Here is a 19,906-nt window from a genome sequence, read left to right on the forward strand (position 1 = left end):
GTATGAAGAGCAAGAGAGTATTTGGATAGTTGAAAGTGTTATTGTGCTGAATAAATGCATTGTAAAAATTTCGCTTTGTGGTTGCCTCGTATTTGAACTGATTACATACAAATATGGCCTCAACTAACAGCGTCAATAACTGATATATAGAATTGCTGCATGAATTACCCAAACACAGTATGTGATACTTTTCTTCAAAGGCTGTCACCATGATGGTGGATGGTGAGGTTGTCCTATGTTCCCTAGCCCTAGTTTAGTGTATGGTGTGGGTGAAAGTAAGGAGCATTATTTGCCACATGCAAGTCCATAATAAGAGACAACGTTTGACTTCAAGACAACACCCTGAAAATGATTCATGAGTATACTATGGAATTATATGCTTAATTTCCCTTTCATTTCAGCCACATTATGTTGATTTTGCATAAATGGATTCCCATTTTCGCCCCAAAGGTGAAAACAATACATGAGCGGGAAAAATAATGCAATCATTCATCATTCAATAACATGTTATGTTCTGGTTCCTGGTTGCATATTTTCTGCTGAAGCACTGTTTGTGCTCAAGTAAAACCCATTAAGAAAATATTGCCTCACCAAGATGCCGTTTCATACAAGAAGGAAAAAATCTATTTAGTTCTTTTCCAATCCAGTGGCTTGTAGAGCCAGGGATTTATTTTCCGGGGCCTGGACTGGAGAGAAAGCCTTTACTGTTAGCTGTCCAAGCTTCAATTCTATGAGATCCCCAGGGTGAGATATGGATTGGCTCGGAGTCTAAAAATTATAAATACCTTGTCAGTGGTGAGAGTGAAGAGGTACTTTCAGCGTTGGCCCCAAATTGGCCTCCAGATTACAAATTCAGCTATTGCCATTTGTGGATAATTAGCAAAATGCTGCAAAGTCTGGTACGTAAACCAAAGCGAATATAAATGGTAATACCAGCACACAAAAGGAAACAAATTCTATGCTAAATAAACCAACACAGCACCAATCACTGTTATACATTGTCACATCATGAGTGATCCGCTGCAGAACAGACGGCTCAAGTTGAGCTTTGAAGCACATCCTTTAGAAAAATAAATGAGTGCTTATAACACAAAGCAATCTTGGAAAGGCAGTCAGCTGTTTCCCATCCAGGTAACTTTTTTCTCACACATTTGTTTACTATATGTGATTCAATTCTGTGCACATTCAAGTGTACATTTAATTACAAAAGCATTATAAAGTTATTCACCTCATTCAGTACTCTTTGTCTCTCTGCATATTCTTCAGATTCATTTTGTCAGTTGTCTTGTTTTGAGCTTTATATAAGAGTTTGTTGTTTGGTGCACTTAAATGATAAAAACAGCATGAAGGCTGTACATTTCAGATTTATTTTGCCTCCAATTGCTTTACTGATGTGTTTTCTTTCTTGAATTGTACTTTATATTATATTAGGTAATACAGAATTTGTAAACACATTATGTTTCACTAAAACCTCCCATTTCTCTCTGTTTCAGGTCTTCAGGTCATTTTCCCAGAATACTTGCAGGAGAAATTTGTCCAGTCAGCTCTGAGCTACATCATGTGCAATGGAGAGGGGGAGTATGTGTGCCATGACAACCAGTGCATCTGTCAGTGCGCCGAGGAGTATCCCCAATGCAATTGTCCCATCACCGACATCCAGATCATGGAGAACACCCTGCTGGGGATGTCTGAGTCCTGGGCTGCCTCTTATAAAGACTTTGAAAACTCTGGTAAGACTTTTATTTGCCATGACAATTATGAATATAGTATATAGTCTGTAGTCAAATATTGCATTTAAGGTGAAGCTGTATAGGTATTTTTTACTATTTTGCAAAGGAAGAATTTCTTTATATATTTAGACATCTTAATTCTGAAGTGCATATTATTAATGAGCACACATGCAGATCTCAGGCAGTTAAGGTAATCTCATAATCTCGTAATTTTCTTTTTGCTTGAAGATCATTTAAAAACACATTTCATAATTTGGCAGCTTAGTCTGTCCTTGCTTGCTGCCAAATCAACATAAGAAATAGGAAATTAAGTTTGCCCATGTTCACTGCAGGAAGTAGTGAGAAGCTTTCATAGTGCTACAAAAAGTCAAGGGGCACGGATGGGCAGACAATGCAACTTTTTTATTCTGACACCAAAAATTGGGGTTCGCTTCTCCAGCCAATGGTAAACATCGATTTCCTTTAACCATCACGGTGATCTTTCCTTTAGCCCAACCAAGCGTTTTACATAGAGGGAAAAAAAACCTCATATGGGCCATCTTTGGAATGCACCTATTTTGTTTTTTTGTATGAGGATTTGTGTTTATAAGGAATGAATGATAGCAAACAATAGTTAACTTTCATATGTCAAATGCTTGAATGTCAAGGCAAGTAATATTCTCTCCCATACAAATGTCTCTGTTTTCTTTTTCAATGCAAATGCAGACACAAAGGGTGGCAGTAGAATATTGGACACAGTAGGAAAGAAAAGCACAGCAAGTGCCCAGTTGTTACATGGCAAGGTACCATGTTTATCTATTATTGATATGACATAAAAGTGCCCCAATAAAATCTGCCAGCAACAGATAAATATATTTATGTACCATAGAAGAAAGTTAATGTGAGTCATGGAGGTTATATAAGTGTGTAACTGGCCCAGAAAACAAAATGCAATTCATACACTAACCAAAAGAAGAAATGAAGGAATCAATAACTTTCTCAGAAGTTGAGGACCTGTGTGGTACATTTGTCCAACCTTTGTTTCCATCACTTGGTTTAAAAAACACTGTTTCCTTGATTTTTATACTTGAGAGAAGACACTAAAATATAGATTATACAGATAGATTGTGTAATCTTTTACTGAATGTGAGAAGAACAGGGAACAATTGATGTCCAATAATAATAAACTGCACATTCTGAAGAGCTCTCACCCGGCATGTTATAAAACCAAAATTCTGTTTAACCGAATGTAATCACTACAGAGAAATGAACTTTTGAACCAAACTGAAAATGTAAGTTTGTGTCACTTGCGCCATGTGTGTCTGCAAAGTGATTTTTTTTACTCACCTCCACCTATTTAGTATTCCACTATTGCCAAAGTAAAATTGTAAGCAAATGAGATACATCCTGTCAAGACACTTTCCTTCTGCTCCTAGCAATTATGCACTGTACCTCCTCTACAAAGACTCCTGTTTTCTCTTGGGAGAAACTTTTTTGTTCTTGTCAGTTGCCTTTTAAAAGGAAGGAAAAGAGCTGATTTGATTTGTCATGATATCACCATCGACCTCTCCCACAGATAATGTATTTTCCACTACCAACATTGCTCTGCATTGCGCATCTGTCAAAAAAATGTCGACTAGATATTCCACATGTACAGTATGTTCTCCCACTGTGCCACTATTGACTGACTGGAAAAAAAGCTGTAGTTCTGATGGCATGTTGATTTAATTAAAGTTTGGAATATATTCGATCCTAAATCTTCTTGCTACCACGAAAGTATCGCTACTTCGCTATTAGTTGATTTGGTTGGATACCTTTCTCTCAGATTCTGTCGATGGATCCATTTTTTAAATGCAGCATTCTCCTTGGTAGCTACAACAGAAATCTCAATGGCAACTAAAGGTTGGCAAACTTTAGATATGATGAAATATTTGCGATTATATGTCTGGCACCCAATGAATTGAGATGTAATGGAACAAGAGGTGAAGTGGGGTTACACTGAGAGCTGTAATCGCTAGATAAGATGCTGGGTGACTTGAGATAAGACTCATTGGAGGGATGATGTGGACTCTTGTATGTATCAAGGAAGGGATTCTTGTGTGAAAGGACTTGCCAACTGTTGAACTGGCCTGAGTGATTGACTAGATAATGAATTCTTTTTTTTGGTGAGGGAATCAGACAATTCTGAATATTGGGTGCCGGAGACACCTAGCTTTTCTAGGAAAGGAGTGAGGGGAGGTATCTGACATCTCTGAAAACTGGGTGGAGGAATATGGCAATTTCAAAACCGGGAAGGGGAAGGAATCTGGCTTCTTTGAAGAAAAGGGGGAAGGGAGCTCTGACATGCCTGGGAGGAGAGTGGAGGAAATTCTGACATTTCTCGGCTATTGCTGAAAAAGAGCTCTCAACTCTGTGGTTAATGCTGTTAAACTGTATTGGAGAGGTCTGTGGAGGGTACTGGCTTACTGTACAGGTCCTTGCATATCTTGAATACGGGGATCAGGTCTTTTAAGAGCAGAGTGTGGAGAAGCTTTGCGTTTTCTCCAAGAATTTGTATGTTATATTTTTCTACACAACAAATATTGTTGTACCAGTGTTTTACACATGAGGTGCAGCAGATTGGGTGTAGTTTTGCAGTACCTAAACTATGGAATCATAAAGATGATATGTGAACCCTAAGTAGAGTTGGTTATCTTTGTGTTAAGGCTACTTTTGCGCTGTCTTCAACTTAACTGCTGACATTGCTAAGGAGACATTTCAGGCATTAAATTGTTCACTCTATTATTTATAATGATGTGCTTAAATTTATCTTCATAGATAATAACGAGCTACTCTGAGTCATTTGGCTCAATATTTTCTTAATTAGCACACCAAATGAAAGAGTGTATTTGCTGCTGGAGTTTTAGTAGCATCTTCATGCCCATTGTTGCTAAAAGATTGGAGCTAGTGTTGAAAACAAGGGTCAGAGAGCTGGGCTCACGAGTTGTCTGGAGAAGAGACAGGCAAGAATTATCAGAGACAGCATGAGGAACGTAAGGACAATCATCACCACTGGTGGGAACACATTTGTTGGGGCAGTGCTCTTCAGTAAGTGTGTGGGATCACAGAGTAAGAGGGTGTTTACTGCACCGAGGGTGTCAATTCTCTGCAAATGCTCACAACAGAAGCAATCCAAAGAAGTAAACCAGAGATGTCCAACCACATATTAAAGTGAAGAAGATGGCTCGGAATTCAATGTGCTCCCTTACCACTGCCATGTTTAAGACATATAGAACTGACTGGTCTCCCTGTCTTTTGAGGGATTATCTCATTTTGTTTTTGTTTTGTTTCCTTACCTAAATCAACTAAATAAACTAGATAAACTGAAAACATTAACGCACTTGAAAGCAACTTCCTTTGCACCAAAACAGTAATTTTAGACAGACAACTTACAGTTAGATTAAAAGTATACATTACCAAAGAAATACAAGAAGAGTTTTATCACTCAGCAGTGTGACTCCTGCAAACAGTCTGCTGCTTGCTGTTCCAACCCCAGGATGTTTAGCTAGATTAAGTTTGAATAACAATAGGCATCTCTCCTTTACTTCAGATGTTCTATTCTGATTGTTTTGACTAAGAAGTAGAAGTAGAAAAAAATCCATATTAAGTGACATTAGTTAATTACATCTTCAAATACATCTTTGGAGCTATACATTTTACTTTATCACCCCTTCTCCCTAATTCAGCTTCTTCTAAGCATGCAAGTCAGTAAAATAATTTCAGTTGTTCCTCTTTCTCTTTTTCACTTTTTCTGTCACACCACCACTCTCTCCACTCCTTACCTCTTTTTTTTGCAATCTGCTCGCTTACTCCATCCCTCTCTGTCATCCAGATGAGTTCAAGTCCTTCCTGAAGAGGCTGCCCTCCACTCACTTCCTGCCCATCAGCAGTGTGCATCTCCTGTGGGGCAGTGACTGGGACCTTCAGGCTCGCTACAGGCTCCTTCAGAGTTCCCTGGAGATCCAACGGCTCAAGATCCAGCGCACCGCCCGCAAGCTCTTTGGCCTCAGCATCCGTTGTCACCACAACCCAAACCACCAGATGCCTAGGGAGAGGTGGGTAGAAATATGACCTCCACATCATGATGGAAATAGGATTTTCTCAGAAACATAAAGCAAAAGCGCTGTTTTTTGTGTTGATATTTTTGGATATTTTCTTTTCCAAGTGCTGATGTGATGTGCAAAAGCAGATGTGAAAATGTATTCCCCAGAGGAGTGACATCTTTCAGGAAAAGTTGTCCTATGAGATGATGTAGGGGTTTTATTTTGATTGTTGCCTCTTGAACCATGCACACAAAGGATGTCATCCATTATATATTTCAACTTATGGTTCTGTTGTTTCTGTCCATCAAGTCAACTTAGTGCTGAGGCTTGCACATGCCCAAAGCACTCTTGCTCACTCTTATATTTCACGTTGCAGTCTGAAAAGAAAATGTAGCTGTGGGAGTTTTCTTGATAGGTCATTGCACACATCTGTCACCACCTACTGCAGTTGCAGCTTAAGAGCCTTGCTGCGGATGTGCCATGGTGTCAGCACTGCCTGAAATGCCAGGAATTTCCCCAACCGCTCCAGCAAATATCAGAAAACACTACGCAAAATTTGCAAAGTTCTCGGCTGCCACATAAAACACCCCTAAAACTGTTCTGTGTAGGGGATGTCGCCATATAAATGGAAACCGAATCCGTAAAATATTCATTTAAGTGGCCTGAAAATGAGCAGTTGTCAACAGTCACTGACAGAAAAGGAGCACACCCACATTTGTGTGTGAGAGTTGGCAAAGGTTTGTTCTGAAGTGTTATCAAAGAGCTGCAGTATGTGCTTCCTCTTCCATGGAGTATGCATCAAGGATGCCTGATGGCACTGGAAATAAGAGCAGCGTGTTTATTTGCTTGCTTGTGTGAGACAGCTTTGCATCAGATGGAGGACTTATTTGTTTTCATTACCTCTGTGTGCATTTTGCATACATGCACGAGAGAGAAGAGGTCGACAGCTCATACAGAGGTTCGAACTATGCTATACTGTTTTGTTTTCATATTGGTATAAAGGAAATCAAGTCTCATCAACTCACAATTTTGTTATTTTTTGTTATTTTTTATACTCATGTTAATGTCTAATGAACACTAACACTTTTTTTTATCACTATTTAACTGTCTTGTAAGAGTATCTATGTGAAAAGACTATGTTTATATCCATATTTTGAGTTTGCCTTATGCATGTGTATAAGCACTATAGTCCCATAAAGATACACCTGTCTCTTCCTTTGTCCCTGATTCAAGAAAAGTGCCACCATCACCAACAGGGACTCCAACCTCCACCTCTCCTCTGGGCAGCCTTTAACAGCTGATCAGAGGATGAGGGAATTGAGGCAAAGCTGAAAGCCCATAAAGCATCAGCCCAAGTGTTTTCAAGGTGTGTGCCAACCACCTCAGGGAGGCCTTCCAGCACACCTTCAACCTGTCAGTGAGATTTCAGAGGGTGCTGATGATGATGTGAAAAACATCTTGCCTGGCCCCAGTGGCCAAGAATGGGCACACCAGGGTTCTAAATGACAGCAGGCCGGATCCCTTGTGAGAGACTGTTTAGATCCCCTCCAGTTCATACATCAGGCCCACAATGGGGAGGATGATGCTGTCATCCACCTGCTACTCTGTGCATACTCCCACTTGGAGAGGCACTGTAAGAATCATGTTCATTGACTTCTCCAGTGGTTTAAACAACATCCAGGCTCCTCTACAGGGAGAATTTCCCCCGAGCGATGTATGTGGAAGCCGCAATGGCTGCTTGGATCACAGATTACCCCATCAACACCACTGGTTTTGACACTACACAACTCTGTGTCAGATCAACAAATGGGAAACACAGTGGCTCCTCAGGGGGCTATACTATCTCGCTTGCTTATTAACCTTTAGATCTTAGACTTTAGGTACCATTCAGAATTATGCTGTCTTCAGAGGTTTTCTGAAAACTTGGTGATAGTGCGGTGCATCATTTAGGGGAGGAAGGAGAAATATATGGGTCTGGCGGTCTGTCAAGCCTGTCAAATCACCAGTGACTCAAGGTAACCAAGATAAGAGAGATGATGGAGTACTGTTGGTAGGTGAAATTACTCCCTAGGTTTATTTACACTAATAAGAAAACTGTAGTATCAGTATTTGGACTGCAAACACTCATATGCAATGCATAGAGAGGACTTAAGAACGTGATACTTTCTAAGAAGGCTGTGGCTGTACCAATGGCGCAGCAGGTGGCTAACAGTCTTTTGCAATGTGTTGTAAAGGTAGGAAAAATAAGGAAAAAAAGAGAAAAAGAGAGGTAAAAGCTTTTGTTGCCTAGGCAACCTAGTTAAGAAAGCTACTTCAGTCATGGAGGTGAGCTTGGACTCGCAAGTAAGTCTTGTCTTGAGTAACATGTTTCACTAGAGTGACCTACTAGCTTGCGTAATAAACCTTGTTTATCATGCACACGCTGTTAGTGCAGGCATAATTGTGAATGTGAGTAAATGTACGGTATATTCATGGCTAAGTTAAAATAAAAAGCATTCTGTGATAATGTAATGACTGACACTACAGCACAGTAGAGTGATGCATTCTCAATGAACCAGCTCCTCTTTAGTTTCATTGTATCTCATAATTCTTATATGCAGCCTTAAAGCATCCATGTTATGCCAGTCCTAGTACGCTTTTAGTTGAATTAAAATTATGGATGCAAAGTAGGGGAAGGGGAATTTACTAATTGTAATTATTGTGATGTAAACTTGTGTTATCAAGTTAAACTTATCCAAAAAAGATTTTAAGTTTCAAATCAAATTGCCCCTTCACCATTGCATATTACCTAAGGTCAGTCGGTAAACATATTTACATCAGCTAATGAAAGATAGGCATCAGATGCATTACTGGCTGGCCATAATTACAAATGCATATCACCACTTTATCATTTTTCTCGGTTTACCTCACCACAGGCATCCATTCATTACAAGCATCGTAAATTCCTGTTGTGAACACTCACTGCAATAACTGTATGGAAACTTTATAGCTGGACTATATTGGATTTGCTATTGCATTTCCTGTAATGAGTATAGCAGCCTGCTTCAAGTAGAATCAACATAGCAGTTTGTCTTTGGTATAAATGATTAATAGTGACAGATATGAAGTACCATCACTCCGAGCCAAATCATTTGCATCCAGGCTATGCATTGGCTTTAATTATTTATGTTCAAAGTCAAGCATATTTACAAATATGAATGCACCCTCCATAAGATGAATTACTTTGCCCTAATTTTTATCGATTTTGACGTGACATTGCTTTTTCCAACAGTTTTCACTTAAACATATCCTTTCCAAATTTTTGTATTTAGTTTTATGTTGCAGATATCCTGTCACATGAAATCATGAAAGGGGATTTCTTTCTCTCATGAAAGGTCATGGTTGATATTTTTTCAGAACTACTTTTGTGTTTCCTCACATTAAGTTTTGTGTTCCCTCGCAATATTTTTTGCATTCCCCCTGATCCATAGGAACAGTTAGTGTGTTGGTCCAGCCCAGTTATAATACACTGTCAGTTTGCAGATACTACAGAAAGGAGAGATGATGTGACACTTTACATTATGCATTTATTGCTCATTACTCCTTTCAAAAGGCCAAGCCCTGACAGTACACAGCCAGTGGCTGTAAGCACAGCTGCAGCTGCTCTGCCTGGCTGCGGTGGTTGAAGCTGTGACTGTGAATATGGTTATTGCCCAGACTAAGGCTGCATTTGTGGTCGTATTTATGGTGCTATGGATATGGCTCTGGTAGCTGTACTGTAACTACTCCTGTTCTTATTAACATGAAAGCATTGTTAAGCCACACAGGATTTGTACACCACAGCAGTTCAGGAATACCGTAGCTTCAATGCAACGCTCAGCCACCACAACCACCATCAATTCACGGCACACATACAACCCTTGCATTAGTGCCACACCCATAATACACTAATGTGTCACAGCTCATGGCCACAGTCATAATCACAGCTAGTCTGTCTTAATCATCCTCAGCAGCAGCCGATGAGAGAGCTAAGTTAGCTAGCTCAGTTAGTTATCTATATAGCTGCAATGGTACTGACTTGTCCCTGAGCCACACATAGCTGAGGGTGCACCCACTCGCACCATGCATAAACATAATACTACATCAGAATACAGCTCAGTCTTTCTCTATGGATCAGAGGGAATGCAAACATTTTGCAACGTAATGCAAAATATTGTGGGGAACGCAGAACATAATGCAAGGGAAAGCAACATTTATTAGGAGGGAACATAAAATCATTGCATGGTAACGCAAAAGAAGACAAATTCATCATAAAAAACATAATCACATAATTCAACAATCTAGACAGATCACAAGGACAAGCAATACAAGTGTGAGACATGCAACACCTGCTTCTGTACACCTGCTTTGTACACTCACACTATTGTTAATGCCATTTTTTAATTTGCCTGTCCCATCTCTTTCTTTTTCTGTTTTCTTTGATTTCATTCTCCTGCTCTGATGTTCTCTTTCTCTCTTTTCTTTTCCTTGCTCCAATGTAGGGGGGAGCAATGATGTATGTCATCTGAATACCAGGGCTGTTTGATGCCCCATTACAAACATAAAGTATGCTCAGATTCCTGAAAACAAACAGCGTCCATTCCGATATATTTTCATTTAATTTCCTATGGCAAATCTAAGCCAAGCCATTGCTTTAAATGGAAACAAATAAGGCAAAAATAAAACTAGCTGCATTATGTACTCAAATAACCTATTTAGGGAGGCAATTATATGATAGACCATATTTTACTTGAGTATTTCAGACTGGATATTTCAACAGTTAGTGCAAATAAATTCAAAGGAGGGATCATTATGACTGTGTCTGTGTCCAATGCAATAATGAATAGCCTATAAAAAATAATGGGAATAGTTTTATATTTGAAGCACCTGTGAAATCTCTTTTGTATTCCATTTCCAATGAGGTAAAGATTTTTATATTATTAGATGTCCAGTGTGTCCCATCCATGTTGGCCAACAAAACATTTGTAATATTTGCAAGTTACATAATGTAAAATGAATATGCAAGTTTGATCTCTTTGATCAAAACCCAATTACCTATAAAAATAGACAATGCATTAACTTTCAAACCTCAGCAGCTGAAAGTTTTTCTTGACAATAAACACATGGTTAAATTATTTAGTCGTAGTTGTGTGCTGGTATCAAATTGTCATGGTATGATTATTGTGGCCAATCAATCATGGTAAATGTATTATGATATGTATTAGTATAAACTATTAGAGCTGAGGTATAGAGAAACTACTTGTTTTAAATAATAGAATTTATAAAAGAAAGCAATTACTTTAAATGCAGCATAGTGTCTGTGTCTCTTAGATTTAATAAGCAGTACACCTGTTTTCATACACATTCTGATTTATTTTGGGTGTTAATAGTCATGACAGAATCAAAAGTCCAATTACTGAATTTTGCCAACACGGCGATACAGTAGGTGAAGCTCATCTTTGAGGAAGAACGTAATGTGCACATTGAGGCACCGAGTTTCCTTCTTGTCAGTTATGTAAAATGCACTAAATGTTACGACTCAGCACCAATAAACTAGCTGCGCTTCAGTAGGTCCACTAGGTAATGTAAACATAGCAAGTAACAGCCAGAGTAGCTAGAGCTCAAAGCTAGACAGACGTGGAGCCCTGCTGTGACTGCCCTTCCTCCCTTAGGGATAATCATAATAGAATTACAAAAGAACGCAGGAGCACTTGTGTGTGTTCATGGTGCCCTCTGAAAATAGTGCTCATCACAGTATTGACTGTAAGAGAAAATACCATCAGAATGTTTCACCATGCTACAGTAACTTGCTAGCTCCTTTTATATTCATAGTGGAATAGACAACAAACCAGGAGATTATGACATTTCATTTTTCGGAAAGAGGCAAAAGCAGACACTTACTTGCTCACATAAGACACATACCAAGTCTGCAGTGGAACAAAGACGAGGTGAAATTAGATAATGATCAACTGGGTTGCAACGTTGGAAAGACCACATGAATTCATGGCAAGCGTACAAGAAAAGACATGGAAAATGCACATCAGAAAAATTTAAGCCAAAATCAAAATTTAAGGACAGTTCATATTTAAGGGAGTGTTTGGCATGAGACAGAGGCTTTTAGGCTCTGTCCCATTCTGTCATGTCATGTTGCTAACAAATGCCATGCCAAACAAAAACCAAAATATACAACCAAGGTGTCGTATTTTCTATCAGATGAAATACTTGCTGAGCAGATTAAAAGCCATATTGACGTACAAATCTACAAGTAGCAATAACACTCAAAGGACACTCAAAGCGTATATTCAGAGAGATATTATCTTGCACAATACTTTAATCAAGAAACTGCACAGGGAAAAAGAAAACTCATGGTCGAAATATTGAAATTAGATCAGAGCTATTCAGTTTCTCCTTCACCAGATTTAATATAAAGAGAATACATCCGCTCCAGACTGAATGCAATCTACTTTTGTCCACAGAGACAGCAAACCTTCTGACTAATGCCAAACATGAATTTTGCTAGTGAGAGAAAATTCAATAATGTTAAAATCAGGGAATGGCTCCATACCATTAATCTTTAGGAAATATCTTTTAAACACCTTTATATATTCTTATATTCTTCAGAACCCATCAAGGTATCATCTCTAGGGCGGCATGGTGGCGCAGTGGTTAGCACTGCCGCACGGGAGGTAAAGCTGGTTAGAGTGGGTTGGGGGTTTGATCCCTGGCTGCCCCCGTCATGTCGAAGTGTCCTTGAGCAACTGACACTGAACCCTAAGTTGCTCCACATGGAGACCAGCACCTTGCATGGCAGCTCAGTCGCCATCTGTGAATGTGTGACTGAATGGGTGAATGAGACTTAGCTGTAAAGCGCTTTGGGGACCGTGAAGGTTGAAAAGCGCTATATAAGTGAGATCATTTACCATTCTTATAGGGAGGTTTTTTTTTTTTTTTTTGTGTACTTAGTCGGAAGTTGTAATGTTCCAAACATTAAAAGGCATTCCTAGAACAGCTTATAACTATACATAATATGCAGCAGTTTTATAAGACATCATTAATTAGATCTCTTGTATTCTACCTCATGTTTTTATTGTGTCATTTGATACTCTGGTGTTGCACTAACTATTTATCATGCAGGTGTCACCTCCATATTAAAAACCCTTTCTCAGAATTGTAGCCTAGTGAGCTTACTGGATGGTGATAACAAGATACTCGTTTACCCACCTGCATGGTGCTTCTTTGGGTTATTTCTCTGAATAAGATGGGCTTTACATAATACAACATCATAGTCTTTATTATATAAGAATATGTGAAGATTTGTATTTGCTCCTACATTTATTCTTTTAATGGAGTTACTCTCACACCAGCATTCTTCAGTAGCTTATTGGCGTCAGTTCTAGTCACTTTACCCTGCCGTTTTCCCAGATAGGGTTAGCTCTTTTCCCCTCTCCTATTAATGCTTGCCATGGAGCTACTTGTGATCTCCATTCATGCAATGTCCCTGCAGAAAGAAGCACACAAAGTTTGATCATATGCTGACGACTTATTGTTATACATTTAAGATTCTTTTCCAGTCTACCTTGCTGGTTGAATTACTATTGTGGCGATTAACATCTTGTATGATATTAATGGGGAAATGTGAATGTTTAACACAAAGATAGACCTATTTGTCCAGAAAAGTAATCCTTCCGAGAGATGTGTTTGATAGTAAGCAAAGAGCCCCTCTTGCTTGCCAAACCTATCAGTATTGAGAGGCCATTTTTGTTATAAGCATAAGGAAACAGAACCAAGTTAATATTTTTTCTGTGCTCATTTTATTCTTACAACTATTGCTATAACATCAGCAGTAAAACTCAAATAACAATTTCAAACAATGCACACGAAGAAGAGGATGGAATACATGGGGACTATGGATGAAAAAGGAATCAAGGATTAGCAAAATTATGGATTCATAAGGAGTATATGAACAGGTGGTAGACAATATTGAAATTACCTTAACATTACAAGCTGTGATTAAAGTCAACAGGAAAACAATTTACAGATAGCACTGAATTAAATTCCATCCATTCAATGACCACTGAATGTGTTGACATTTTGTTCTGTAAAGGTGTTTTGTGTGGGGGAATAATGGAAATATGTTTTGTGTATATATATATATATATATATATATATATATATATATATACACACACTTAAAGTTGATTAGTTTAGAATTCCTAAAATGCAGGTCTTTAAAGCCTAAATATTTGGGAGAAGGTGTGAGAATGTGGAATCATGGAAATTATAGCAGACCTTCACTTTATCCCATCCTCAATTTGAAGCTAAAGTTAGCAGAATCATTGCTCCATTGTCCTCTATAGGTGATCTGTTCTGGGTATAGCTTGGGGGCTTTCTGGCCTGCTGAGAATGCAATGTCATCCATCATAGTTAATGCTTAGGTTCATTAACATGTCAAGCTAACCTTGACCAGCCTTCCTCTCCTAAAAATCAGGATTCACAATTCACTTCCTGTAGTCCAAAGAAGTTCCAGTACTGTCAAGATGACAAGGAAAGATGCCTGAGGGGAAAAGAAGAGACAAGATAAGAATAGCAAGTAATGCCTTCCACCTGAGGGAAATAACGCAATCCCTCCCCCTTGAAGGGAATAAATGATTCTATTCCCTGACTATCCTGACAAAATGGTTTCATGTACACATTGCTGCCAACAATTTAACAAAGCATTTCATAGATTTTTTGATTTCATGAATGAGTTGTTATACCTTCCAGCCATTGGTGTCCATTCATTTCAGTATGAGACAATAAGACTGAACCTTGATAAGACTTGAAGCTTACTCAAGATTACTTGATGGGTTTTGTCCCACGATGATAGGCAACCTGTCACAACAAGTTTCAAGTTCCTGCAAGTTGATTGTCACAATGTTCAACGGATGGAACTTTCCATCTGACCATTGTTAATTCTTCTTTCCTTATTTTCCTTCTCCTCTCTCTCTAGGTCTGTGATGCAGTGGCTCAACAGGGTTCAGTCCTTCCTCTACTGTAATGAGAACGGGTTCTGGGGGACCTTCCTCGAGAGCCAAAGGACATGTGTGTGCCATACAGGTGTCACCCTATGCCAGCGACCCATCCCATGTGTCATAGGTGGCAACAACAGCTGTGCCATGTGCAGCCTGGCCAACATCTCACAATGTGGCTCCTGCAACAAGGGCTACAAGTTGTACCGTGGTCGCTGTGAGCCCCAAAATGTAGACTCAGAACGTAGCGAGCAGTTCATCAGCTTTGAAACTGATCTGGACTTTCAGGACCTGGAACTCAAATACCTGTTACAGAAAATGGATTCGCGACTATACATTCACACTACTTTCATCAGTAATGAGATCCGACTAGAGACCTTCTTTGACCCTCGATGGCGTAAGCGCATGTCCCTGACTCTCAAAAGTAACAAAAACCGGATGGACTACCTCCATATGATAATCGGTCTATCAATGAAGATCTGCCAGATGCGAAATAGCAGCATTGACCCCATGTTCTTTGTCTATGTCAACCCATTCAGTGGTAGCCACTCAGAAGGCTGGAGTATGCCCTTTGGAGAACATGGTTACCCACGCTGGGAAAAGGTACGACTGCAGAACTCCCAGTGCTTCAACTGGACTCTCCTGCTGGGCAACCGGTGGAAGACCTTCTTTGAGACAGTGCACATCTACCTGCGTAGCCGTGCTAAGATCCCAACTGGCCTACGCAATGACACAGGACAGGGTCCAGTGGATCTTGCAGATCCTAACAAGCGACAGATCTACATAAAAATATCTGATATCCAAGTGTTCGGCTACAGCCTGCGCTTTAATGCCGACCTGCTCCGTAGTGCTGTGCAGCAGGTTAACCAGTCTTACACTCAAGGAACTCAGTTCTACTCATCCTCATCTGTTATGCTCCTGTTACTGGACATTAGGGATCGGATTAACCGTCTTGCCCCTCCATCTGCACCTGGCAAACCCCAGCTGGACCTCTTCTCTTGTATGCTAAAGCATAGGCTCAAGCTCAACAACAGCGAGATGATTCGAGTAAATCATGCCTTGGACATGTACAGCACAGAGATACTAAAACAATCAGATCACCTGACTGCTAAACTCTGTTGAACATTGTAACATTAACATAAGGACAACAAACAGAAACACCCAACAAATGAACTATGAGGGGATATTAATCTTAATTTTGTTTTCTCTTTTTCATTTTTGGACCTTTTCTGCCTTTTGATGTAATATTAACTTTGTAAGCATAATTCTTAAAGAGAAAAAGGAAAAAGGCCGCGATGAAAAGCATTTCAGGCAGATAAAGAAGATTAATGGAACCACTATAAGGACTGTATCATATTTGTCCCAGCATGTCTGTCATTCCCTAAAAGAACTAAAAAAAAAAAAAAAGAGAGAAAAAAAAAGAAACATTAAATCTATGTACTGGTGAAAAAGAGGCCTTGATTTTACTCTGAGGGATCAAAAGGTTATATCTGAAACTGCCATTCTTTACTGAGAAAAACATTTTTAAAGGAATAATGACATAACACAAGGGCAGACCAGATATCCTTTTATTTCAGCTAATGTGCAAAATATTTCAGGCATAATGGACAGTTTAATATTAAAAATGTTTATACATTGTAAGGATTAAATAGCCCTAGTGAGTAAGTAGTCAACACATTACTTATAGACTCTTTATTACATTTCAAACCCACAGCAAATCTGCATTGCTCTTTGTGAGTTATGAGGCACTCTGTCATTGTTCTGACACATAAGGCACACAGCAGGGCAGTAATGGATAGTCATGTCAAATAACAAAAGCCAGCTGTTTATATATACATATATATGTGGGTGAATGTGTTTGTATGTGTGCGTGCGCGTGTGCAAGTGTGCGTATACCTTTTTTTGGCTTGATGCTTATTGCTGTTCGTTAATTGAATGTGTCATTTGAGATTGACTCCAGTCTAAGCTAAATCTTGCATTTGGAGCGCTTCTTCCCGTGTTTGAAATTCAAGCTGTGTTTTTCACAAGGCAGTACCTCCTGGTGCGTGAGTGCAATATTGTGGTCTGAAGATTTAACAATCAATGCTATTTTGTACAGCTTTGCAAAATGTACATGTTGTGACTGCTGATTTGTGGAGCTTTTCAGCACCAAGAGCAAAATGTAAACATTCATCATTCAGGCACATTTGCAAGACAACTTAAAGCCATACACTTCCCTGAGGTAGACATACAGTAAGACATAAAGTCCATCACCGTCTCACAAAGTACTTCATAACATGAAAAGAAATGTTCCCATTTGTATGTTTTTATTTTATTCTCTGAGTTTTTAGATAAGAGCACAGCAAAAGACAGATGACAAGAGAAGGCATATTATGTTGGATAAGAATCGTGTTGTAAAGCCATTGAATTTCTCTGTTGTGCCACAGGAAAAAAAAGAAAAAAAGAAATGGTTATATTAAAGCTTAAAATACCTTTTTGGCAGTGTAATCTGTAAGCTTTTTATGACCACATGTAAAGATTTTTTTTCCAGATATGAAATTTTACCTTGTTTTGCATGTTGCTGGAAACATCAACAGAGCTGCAACTGTGTTTAACACTCGCAATCAAGTCAAACTGGAATATGAAACACTACCTATGTATTCTTGGTCACACTTTATTTGGGTAATCTGATGCTGAAACATTGCTATTGCTGATGACTTTTTGTAGGCCCATTACCTGCATGTTTGTTACACAACAACAAAGGCAAGGTCACTCATGTCATACAACCTAGCAGTTCTGGCCATACATGGGTTTGAACTTAAAAAAGAGTAGACCACGTATCTGCTGCCATGGCACCCAAACTCTGGAAAAACCTTCTAGTATAAATGCTGCCAACCCAGTTGCAAGCTTTTGGAATAACATTTAAAAATTCGTACTTTTCCAGTTTTTCTAATTATTTTATTATTGGGTTTTTTTATGTCTGTCCTGTTGATATATTTATAGTTTGGTTGCTTTGGTATTTTTTTCTTTTAACTGATTGTTGTTGTCCTTTTACACTGTAATGAGACTAGTCTTGTGGGGTCAGCTGTAAGCAGAGGTATGTTATATATCTGGGAACAATCATGGTGGGTTGTGACTTAAATGTTGGTTGGAACAACAGTAAAAAAAAGTATTTGGAATTCCTCAACCAACCCAACACCTCTCGAAAACAGTGGTCAAAATCGGGGCAATGATTTTAGCAAGAAATGGCAGCGGCCCTGAAACAAGCTTTATGTGACAATGATTATCCTTATGTTTTATTTTACTGTTGTCAGTCTTGTTGAGAGGTGCTTTATAAATAACAACTTAGTCACTTAAGTAACTATATTGTATCACTACAAATCCAGTCAATTTCAGGTGATGATTTAGTAAAATGCAAAATAGTTTACTGTTTTCCAGTGTATGGGTTGGCGCAGATGTGGTGGCCAGTTCAGGACAGGCTCAGGTTGTCTGGCTCAGCTCTGTGTTGTCAAAGTCTATATCTTTGTTAGGTTAATCGCTCACCATCCGTCAAGGTGCTTTTAGTGAGTGAGCAGTTACCTCTGCAGTGCTATTGTTTCCAATTTACATAGGGTGGCAGCCCTGCCTCAAGCTAAGCAGCAGCAACAAGATGAGAGATGCCATCTGGACCAGTGCATGTCAGTAAAATGTACTGTATCATGACCAGTACATCTGCTTGGGTTTAGCTGCCCTACTAGCTGTCTCAAAGCGCCATGGTATTGTACTAGTTTATCAGGCTCCATTATGAATTTTGAGCTTCAGCATTTTGAGCTTTAGCATGCTAATGTTAACATGGTAGACCTCACACTTTTGCAAATATGTTAGCATCCATAGCATTACCATTGTAACATTTGCATGCTTACAGTATCCAGTAGATTTGTTTTAGCTGACGTATAACTGATTTTGACATGCTGAAGCAAAGCATATAACAAGCCATGCTTGAGATGGCCACAAGCCTTGATCAATACAGATGCAGGAAATAGGGGACTAGATTGTTCAGCATCAACATTGGACTATCCAAATTAATTGTTACCTTATTATTATTATTATTAGTGTTATCATTATCATTATTATTATTATTATTATTAAGTGCCTGTTATCTATCCCTTTAACACATTTAGAGCTGGAGAAAACATTTAGATGTTACACAGAAGAGTGACACTGAATTAGCTTCAGAATTTAAGAACATAAATGTTGATCAAATATACACTTTTCATCTCCTCCTGAGAACTATGGCTTCAAGGAGGTTTGTGCATGTGGGGAAATCAACCACCAGACAGAGACAAAGGATGACTTGAACTAATGGTGGATATTTGTTTGTCCCCTGTTGTACAATATATCTGTAAATATTAACTCTGTAACAGTAACAATGCTCTGCTACGGTAACAATATATAACAGTATTGAAAGGGAATACAAAGACTACTTCATAAAAGCCCTCCATTTGAGTACATTGGCACAAAGTACAGGGCACCATGTCTTATATAGGTAATTAGATTCATGACAATTTATGACTGTTTTTATAATGTCAAAACATACTGTACATTACAATTTAGTTTTGAGGCACTGCAAGGTCCATAAAACAAGCACATTTACTCGTATGGCATTATGCTACCACAGTGTTGCTTACATGTATTCATGGATATGTCTGAAGATTTTTACACCTAATACCTTGCCTATGTACTTTTTTGCTGTTCTGTTGAGATCATTATATCAGCTTATTTCAAATGAATGTTTCATATAATAATCTATTTCTCATTAAAAGGCTATATTTAATAAGAAGAGCAAGGCTTGTTTTGTACCATTTCCCTCCATAGGAAGTATTATTAGTATTTCGTATACAACAATGAAGTACATACTCTATACAGAGTATTTACCTAATCCTAAGAGCCAGCTAATTGTACTCTACTGGCATTATCAAAGCATTGCCAAAATACTCTTGACTACAGCCTTTGGTTCTATAGAAAATTCTCAGCATGATCGTTATCCTGTCTCTGATGCTTGCTGATAATAACAATGTCTTTCTTGGTCAACCAGTTCTTTGTGTGGCTTCACATTTTATTGATTGTTGAA

The 19,906-nt window shown here is 38.7% G+C and overlaps 1 protein-coding gene across 1 annotated transcript in view; it reads left to right on the top strand.

The window, feature by feature from the left end:
- The window catches only part of brinp1 (bone morphogenetic protein/retinoic acid inducible neural-specific 1), an 80,705-nt gene extending 64,766 nt beyond the window's left edge, over window positions 1–15,939 (top strand). Inside the window, exons 5-7 of the mRNA XM_070924666.1 lie at window positions 1,494–1,730; window positions 5,581–5,803; window positions 14,799–15,939. Of these exons, the coding sequence (XP_070780767.1) occupies window positions 1,494–1,730; window positions 5,581–5,803; window positions 14,799–15,939 (1,601 nt within the window). The remainder of the gene's footprint in view (window positions 1–1,493; window positions 1,731–5,580; window positions 5,804–14,798) is intronic.
- Window positions 15,940–19,906: the final 3,967 nt, after the last annotated feature.

This window comes from Enoplosus armatus, chromosome 18 (genome assembly GCF_043641665.1).
Source record: "Enoplosus armatus isolate fEnoArm2 chromosome 18, fEnoArm2.hap1, whole genome shotgun sequence".
Lineage (NCBI taxonomy): Eukaryota > Metazoa > Chordata > Actinopteri > Centrarchiformes > Enoplosidae > Enoplosus > Enoplosus armatus.